The sequence below is a fragment of the Micropterus salmoides genome, unplaced genomic scaffold, assembly GCF_014851395.1.
Source record: "Micropterus salmoides isolate LMB-PRFRI ecotype aquatic unplaced genomic scaffold, ASM1485139v1 Ms_hic_scaffold_7, whole genome shotgun sequence".
NCBI classification, from domain to species: Eukaryota; Metazoa; Chordata; class Actinopteri; order Centrarchiformes; family Centrarchidae; genus Micropterus; species Micropterus salmoides.
In genome coordinates, this window is record NW_024044459.1 from 39,079,964 (window position 1) to 39,088,599 (window position 8,636).

General features: G+C 43.6%; 1 protein-coding gene across 1 annotated transcript in view; it reads left to right on the forward strand.

Annotated features, from left to right (window-relative positions):
- The window catches only part of LOC119892359 (formin-binding protein 1-like), a 68,965-nt gene extending 64,247 nt beyond the window's left edge, over positions 1–4,718 (forward strand). Inside the window, exon 18 of the mRNA XM_038704561.1 lies at positions 4,009–4,718. Within this exon, the coding sequence (XP_038560489.1) occupies positions 4,009–4,037 (29 nt within the window). The 3' untranslated portion in view covers positions 4,038–4,718. The remainder of the gene's footprint in view (positions 1–4,008) is intronic.
- Positions 4,719–8,636: the final 3,918 nt, after the last annotated feature.

Consider the following 8,636-nt stretch of genomic DNA (forward strand, 5'->3'; position numbering starts at 1 on the left):
CTGTCTAACCTGTCTGTCTCTAATCTGTCTGTCTCTCTGCCTGTCTGGCTCTAACCTGTCTGTCTCTAACCTGTTTGTCTCTCTGCCTGTCTGTCTCTCTAACCTCTCTGTCTCTAACCTGTCTCTCTAACCTGTCTCTCTAACCTGTCTGTCTCTCTGCCTGTCTGTGTCTAACCTGTCTGTCTAACCTGTCTCTCTAACCTGTCTCTCTAACCTGTCTGTCTCTCTGCCTGTCTGTCTATTACCTGTCTCTCTAACCTGTCTGTCTCTAACCCGTCTGTCTGTCTAACCTGTCTCTCTAACCTGTCTGTCTCTCTGCCTGTCTGTCTCTAACCCGTCTGTCTTTCTAACCTGTCTCTCCAACCTGTCTGTCTCTCTGCCTGTCTGCCTCTAACCTGTCTCTCTAACATGTCTGTCTCTAACCTGTCTGTCTCTCTGCCTGTCTGTCTCTAACCTATCTGTCTCTCTTCCTGTCTGTCTCTAACCTGTCTCTCTAACCTGTCTGTCTGTCTCTAACCCGTCTGTCTGTCTAACCTGTCTGTCTCTAACCTGTCTGTCTCTCTGCCTGTCTGGCTCTAACCTGTCTGTCTCTAACCTGTCTGTCTCTAACCTGTTTGTCTCTCTGCCTGTCTGTCTCTCTAACCTCTCTGTCTCTAACCTGTCTCTCTAACCTGTCTGTCTCTCTGCCTGTCTGTGTCTAACCTGTCTGTCTAACCTGTCTGTCTCTCTGCCTGTCTGTGTCTAACCTGTCTGTCTAACCTGTCTGGCTCTAACCTGTCTGGCTCTAACCTGTCTGTCTCTCTGCCTGTCTGGCTCTAACCTGTGTCTCTAACCTGTCTGCCTCTAACCTGTCTGGCTGTAACCTGTCTGTCTCTCTGCCTGTCTGGCTCTAACCTGTGTCTCTAACCTGTCTGTCTCTAACATGTCTGTCTCTGACCTGTCTGTCTGTAACCCGTCTGTCTCTGACCCGTCTGTCTGTAACCTGTCTGTCTCTCTAAGCTGTAAGTCTCTAACCTGTCTGTCTCTAACATGTCTGTCTCTCTGCCTGTCTGTCTCTAACATGTCTGTCTCTCTGCCTGTCTGTCTCTAACTTGTCTGTCTCTAACCTGTCTCTAACCTGTCTGCCTCTAACCTGTCTCTCTAACCTGTCTGTCTCTAACCTGTCTATCTGTAACCCGTCTGTCTCTCTAACCTGTCTGTCTCTAACCTGTCTGTCTCTAACCTGTTTGTCTCTCTGCCTGTCTGTCTCTCTAACCTCTCTGTCTCTAACTTGTCTCTCTAACCTGTCTGTCTCTCTGCCTGTCTGTGTCTAACCTGTCTGTCTAACCTGTCTGGCTCTAACCTGTCTGTCTCTCTGCCTGTCTGGCTCTAACCTGTGTCTCTAACCTGTCTGCCTCTAACCTGTCTGGCTGTAACCTGTCTGTCTCTCTGCCTGTCTGGCTCTAACCTGTGTCTCTAACCTGTCTGTCTCTAACATGTCTGTCTCTGACCTGTCTGTCTGTAACCCGTCTGTCTCTGACCCGTCTGTCTGTAACCTGTCTGTCTCTCTAAGCTGTAAGTCTCTAACCTGTCTGTCTCTAACATGTCTGTCTCTCTGCCTGTCTGTCTCTAACATGTCTGTCTCTCTGCCTGTCTGTCTCTAACTTGTCTGTCTCTCTAACCTGTCTCTAACCTGTCTGCCTCTAACCTGTCTCTCTAACCTGTCTGTCTCTAACCTGTCTATCGGTAACCCGTCTGTCTCTCTAACCTGTCTGTCTCTAACCTGTCTGTCTCTAACCTGTTTGTCTCTCTGCCTGTCTGTCTCTCTAACCTCTCTGTCTCTAACCTGTCTCTCTAACCTGTCTGTCTCTCTGCCTGTCTGTGTCTAACCTGTCTGTCTAACCTGTCTGGCTCTAACCTGTCTGTCTCTCTGCCTGTCTGGCTCTAACCTGTGTCTCTAACCTGTCTGCCTCTAACCTGTCTGTCTCTAACCTGTCTGTCTCTCTGCCTGTCTAGCTCTAACCTGTCTGTCTCTAACCTGTTTGTCTCTCTGCCTGTCTGTCTCTTACCTGTCTCTCTAACCTGTCTGTCTCTAACCTGTCTATCTGTAACCCGTCTGTCTCTCTAACCTGTCTGTCTCTAACCTGTCTCTCTAACCTGTCTGTCTCTCTGCCTGTCTGTCTCTTACCTGTCTCTCTAACCTGTCTGTCTCTAACCTGTCTATCTGTAACCCGTCTGTCTCTCTAACCTGTTTGTCTCTAACCTGTCTGTCTCTAACATGTTTGTCTCTCTGCCTGCCTGTCTCTCTAACCTCTCTGTCTCTAACCTGTCTCTCTAACCTGTCTGTCTCTCTGCCTGTCTGTGTCTAACCTGTCTCTCTGCCTGTCTGTCTCTTACCTGTCTCTCTGCCTGTCTGTCTCTTACCTGTCTCTCTAACCTGTCTGTCTCTAACCTGTCTCTCTAACCTGTCTGTCTCTAACCCGTCTGTCTGTCTAACCTGTCTGTCTCTAACCTGTCTGGCTCTAACCTGTCTGGCTCTAACCCGTCTGTCTGTCTAACCTGTCTGTCTCTAACCTGTCTGTCTCTCTGCCTGTCTGTCTCTAACCTGTCTGTCTCTAACCTGTTTGTCTCTCTGCCTGTCTGTCTCTCTAACCTCTCTTTCTCTAACCTGTCTCTCTAACCTGTCTGTCTCTCTGCCTGTCTGTGTCTAACCTGTCTGTCTAACCTGTCTGTCTCTAACCTGTCTCTCTAACCTGTCTGTCTCTAACCCGTCTGTCTCTCTAACCTGTGTCTCTAACCTGTCTGTCTCTAACCCGTCTGTCTGTCTAACCTGTCTGTCTCTAACCTGTCTTTCTCTCTGCCTGTCTGGCTCTAAACCGTCTGTCTTTCTAACCTGTCTCTCCAACCTGTCTGTCTCTCTGCCTGTCTGTCTCTAACCTGTCTCTCTAACCTGTCTGTCTCTAACCTGTCTGTCTCTAACCTATCTGTCTCTCTTCCTGTCTGTCTCTAACCTGTCTCTCTAACCTGTCTGTCTGTCTCTAACCCGTCTGTCTGTCTAACCTGTCTGTCTCTAACCTGTCTGTCTCTCTGCCTGTCTGGCTCTAACCTGTCTGTCTCTAACCTGTTTGTCTCTCTGCCTGTCTGTCTCTCTAACCTCTCTGTCTCTAACCTGTCTCTCTAACCTGTCTGTCTCTCTGTCTGTCTGTGTCTAACCTGTCTGTCTCTCTAACCTGTCTGTCTCTCTGCCTGTCTGTCTCTAACCTGTCTCTCTAACCTGTCTCTCTAACCTGTCTGTCTCTCTGCCTGTCTGTCTCTTACCTGTCTCTCTAACCTGTCTGTCTTTCTGCCTGTCCGTCTCTAACCTGTCTCTCTAACCTGTCTGTCTCTAACCCGTCTGTCTGTCTAACCTGTCTGGCTCTAACCTGTCTGGCTCTAACCTGTCTGGCTCTAACCCGTCTGTCTGTCTAACCTGTCTGTCTCTAATCTGTCTGTCTCTCTGCCTGTCTGGCTCTAACCTGTCTGTCTCTAACCTGTTTGTCTCTCTGCCTGTCTGTCTCTCTAACCTCTCTGTCTCTAACCTGTCTCTCTAACCTGTCTGTGTCTAACCTGTCTGTCTAACCTGTCTCTCTAACCTGTCTCTCTAACCTGTCTGTCTCTCTGCCTGTCTGTCTCTTACCTGTCTCTCTAACCTGTCTGTCTCTCTGCCTGTCTGTCTCTAACCTGTCTCTCTAACCTGTCTGTCTCTAACCTGTCTGTCTGTCTAACCTGTGTCTCTAACCTGTCTGTCTCTCTGCCTGTCTGCCTCTAACCTGTCTCTCTAACATGTCTGTCTCTAACCTGTCTGTCTCTCTTCCTGTCTGTCTCTAACCTGTCTCTCTAACCTGTCTGTCTCTCTTCCTGTCTGTCTCTAACCTGTCTCTCTAACCTGTCTGTCTCTCTTCCTGTCTGTCTCTAACCTGTCTCTCTAACCTGTCTGTCTGTCTCTAACCTGTCTGTCTGTCTCACTCTCTCTCTCTGTCTGTCTTGTAGGATTTGTGCAGAGTAGTCGGCTAGTCTAGCGCAGTAATCGGCCCAGAGGACATCTCGCCACAGGAAGTGCTCTCGGCCAATCAGATGACAGACTGTCGATACGTGATGGAGGAAAACGTCCGATTGGTGACTGTGAAATCAATCAGAGATCACATATTAGACATGTCTCAAACACAGATCAGACCTGGGTTAATCTGGATTTACTGTGGATCCAGATTATGGATCCAGATGATCATGTTAATGTTTCATGAAACTGCCGAGTTTCATAATCGTATTCATTGATCAACATAAATCATTTATATGAAGAAAAGCTGATGTTCTGATAACTCGCACGTTTAAACCCAAAACGATGATTTTCTCTCTTTGTTCTCTTTAAACATTTGTTCTGATGTGAAACTGGGTTTCTGTGATCGATCAGTTTAGATGTTCTTCTGATTGACTTTAATCTAATGGTTATAAAAAACTTTATTGAAAAGAAAATGTGAAATGGTGGATGACCAACGAAAGCTTTCACTCACTGCGGTGATGTCACTGTGGTGTGGTCAAAACCTCTTGTGAGGTCACTCTGGAGAAACTGGAGTTAAACTAAGACTAAAGTTTAAAACGTTCAAACTGAGACTGAAGTTTAAAACATTTAAACTGAGACTAAAGTTTAAAATGTTGAAATAAAGACTAAAATATTAAAGACTGAAGTTTAAAACATTTAAATTTAAATTTTTATTTTAATAATTTAAACTGAAATTTAAAAAGTTTAAACTAAGACTGAAGTTTAAAACATTTAAATTAAAATGAAAATTGAAATAATTTAAACTGTAGTTTAAAAAATTTAAACTGAAGTCTAAAACACTTAAACTAAGACTGAAGTTTAAAAACATTTAAATTAAAATTGAAATAATTTAAACTGAAGTTTAAAAAGTGTAAACTAAGACTGAAGTTTAAAACATTTAAATTAAAATTAAAATTTAAATAATTTAAACTAAAGTTTAAAAAGTTTAAACTGAGACTGAAGTTTAAAATGTTGAAATAAAGACTAAAATTTAAAACAGTTGAACTAAGGCTGAAGTTTAAAACATTTAAATTAAAATGAAAATTGAAATAATTTAAACTGTAGTTTAAAAAATTTAAACTGAAGTCTAAAACATTTAAACTAAGACTGAAGTTTAAAACATTTAAATTAAAATGAAAATTGAAATAATTTAAACTGTAGTTTAAAAATTTAAACTGAAGTCTAAAACATTTAAACTAAGACTGAAGTTTAGAAACATTTAAATTAAAATTGAAATAATTTCAACGGAAGTTTAAAAAGTTTAAACTAAGACTGAAGTTTAAAACATTTAAATTAAAATTAAAATTTAAATAATTTAAACTGGAGTTTAAAAAGTGTAAACTAAGACTGAAGTTTAAAACATTTAAATTAAAATTTAAATAATTTAAACTAAAGTTTAAAAGTTTAAACTGAGACTGAAGTTTAAAATGTTGAAATAAAGACTAAAATTTAAAACAGTTGAACTAAGGCTGAAGTTTAAAACATTTAAATTAAAATGAAAATTGAAATAATTTAAACTGAAGTCTAAAACATTTAAACTAAGACTGAAGTTTAAAACGTTTAAACTTCACAGCCACGTCTGAACAGCGTGAACTCAACTGTAAATATTAACTGCAGCTGCACAGATGTAGCCCCGCCCCCTGCTAACCTGCTTATATTAGCCACGCCCATAGAGTAACCAGCCCGTATTATCCTCACCCCTGGGCCCGCCCCCTGCTTGTTGATCAATGATCATATTTTTGATTGATTGTGTGAAATGTGAAACTTTTTTATTTTATAGTGAGATATTGATCAGTTATTGATTTTTTAAAAATTATTACTTGAAGATGCTGATTGTGCTCTTTTCAATTTCCTGTGTGTTAAACTTTCAAAATAAAGTACAGTCTGACTCACTTGAGGCTGTTGGCTGTCTTCATTCAGCTCAGCTGTTTCCCTTTGTAACGTTTTATTTACGCAACCCCACCAAAGTAAAGGGACAGCAGCCACGGCCCCCCAGCCCCAGGAGGACACCAGACGCACCCTGCCCCTAGGACCCACCTACCGGCCTACCTTCAAAGACCACGTGAGGTCTTAGAAAGAAGCTCTCTCTCCACGGCCAAAACACAATACTATTCCACCCTCATTGGTAACCAGCAAAAGCGACCCAGAATGCTCTTCTCCACCATAAGCCAGCTGCCGCCTCCTACTCCTTGACCCTCTACCCAGCACTCACCGTCATGATGGCCCCCCCCCCCTCCGCTGAATGCCTCCCACAGCACTGCCTCTCCTCCTCCTCCTCCCCTCTGGACGTGGCTTAAGTCGTTAAGTTGGTTAGAGCTCCACCTGTTCCCTGGACCCCATGCCTACTGTCTTGGTCAAGGCGTGCCTCCCTAGCCTCTGTCCATCATAAACAAAAAAAAGAGCAGTCGCTGCCAAACTTCATCAACATGTGCCATGTTGCCTGGGGGCATCGACTTCTCCGGACGACTGTTTTCGCCCATCGCCGGTCTCCAGTAGAGAGGTCACTCTTAGTTACTTACCCTGGAGAACTCTTCCTGGTTACACCGTGACAACATTCGTCACCACGGCTGGATCTGAGAGGGAGAATCTGGCTTGGATTGATTCCATCAATAAACTGGAGAGACGTTCTATGTTTTCCTTGGTTCTGCTTGCAGCAAAGACTCAACATGGTGCTTTTATCGTTAGTCCTCGTATTATCTTTGACTAATAGCAGCGAGGTGTTCACAGAAATGCTGAACATGATAAGCTTTCCCCACATTCCCAGAAATATCTGGGCACCATCTGGGACTTTGGCCCTATGGACATCAAACTCAGCTGGAATCCACAGACTATTGGTGACTACAGAACTTGATATTTATCTGATCTTGTTAAGTTGTACTTGGTCTGCATGATTGGTTTCAGTGTTTATCTTTTTATCTTCCTTCTAGACCAATTCAATTCAATTCAATTCAATTTTATTTATATAGCGCCAAATCACAACAACAGTTATCTCACAGCGCTTTTCATAAAAGAGCAGGTCTAGACCGTACTCTGTGATGATATTTACAGAAGCCCAACAGTTCCCACCAAGAGCAAGCACTAGGCGACAGAGGCAAGGAAAAACTTCCTTTTAAGAGGCAGAAACCTCGAGCAGAACCATGGCTCAGGGTGGGCGGCCATCTGCCTCGACCGGTTGGGGTGAGAGAGAGAGAGAGAGAGAGAGAAAGAGAGAGAGAAAGAGAGTGAAAGAGAGAGAGAGAGAGAGAGAGAGAGAGAGAGAGAGAGAGGGATGTAAGGAGAGAGAGAGGGGAGGGAGGCAGCCTACACAATATACACACAGAGGTACAGACAGCGAAGGTAATGTTGCTATAAACTAAATGAAAATGGTACAGATATTTACAATAGTGTTAATGGTAACCATCGTAATGTTAATGATTATAATAACAATAAGACTAGCAACAATAGTCGTTGCAGTAGAGGGTGTCGAGCAGGAACACGGGGGCAGCAGGCGACCCGCAGCCACAGATCCAGACTCCACAGCTCCAGAGCCAGAAAACCTGCAGGAAGTGATAGGAGGAGAGAGGAGAGGGACGAGAAAGCACAAGACTACCAGAAAGGGGAGAAGTTGTGTTAGTAACATGCAATAATGGGATAAGGTTGCATACAGAGGGAGAGAAAGTAGAGGAGAGAGGAGCTCAGTGCATCATGGGAAATCCCCCGGCAGTCTAGGCCTATAGCAGCATAACTAAGGGATGGTTCAGGACTACCTGAGCCAGCCCTAACTATAAGCTTTATCAAAGAGGAAAGTCTTAAGCCTACTCTTAAATGTGGAGATGGTGTCTGCCTCCTGAACCCAAACTGGAACCTGGTTCCACAGGAGAGGAGCTTGATAGCTGAACGCTCTGGCTCCTAGTCTACTTTTGGAGACTCTAGGAACCACAAGTAACCCTGCATTCTGGGAGCGCAGTGCTCTGGTGGGGTAGTAAGGTACTATGAGCTCTTTAAGATAAGATGGTGCCTGACCATTAAGAGCTTTGTAGGTAAGAAGAATGATTTTAAATTCTATTCTGGATTTTACTGGAAGCCAATGCAAAGAAGCTAAAACAGGAGAAATGTGATCTCTTTTCCTGGTTCCTGTCAGAACACGTGCTGCAGCATTCTGGATCAGCTGAAGAGTCTTAAGAGTAAGAGTCTTAACGGACTTTTTCGAGCAGCCTGATAATAAGGAATTGCAGTAATCCAGCCTAGAAGTAACAAATGCATGGACTAGTTTTTCTGCATCATTTTTAGACAGGATGTTCCTGATTTTCGCAATATTACGTAGGTGAAAAAAGGCGGTCCTTGAAATTTGCTTAATGTGGGACTTAAACGACATGTCCTGATCAAAGATAACTCCAAGATTCCTCACAGTGGTGCTGGAGGCCAAGGCGATGCCATCCAGGGAAACTATATCTTTAGATAATGCGTCACGGAGGTGCTTAGGCCCCAGAACAATAACTTCAGTTTTATCTGAGTTTAACATAAGAAAATTACAGCTCATCCAGGTTTTAACATCCTGAAGGCACATTTGAAGTTTAGCTAACTGATGAGTTTCATCTGGCTT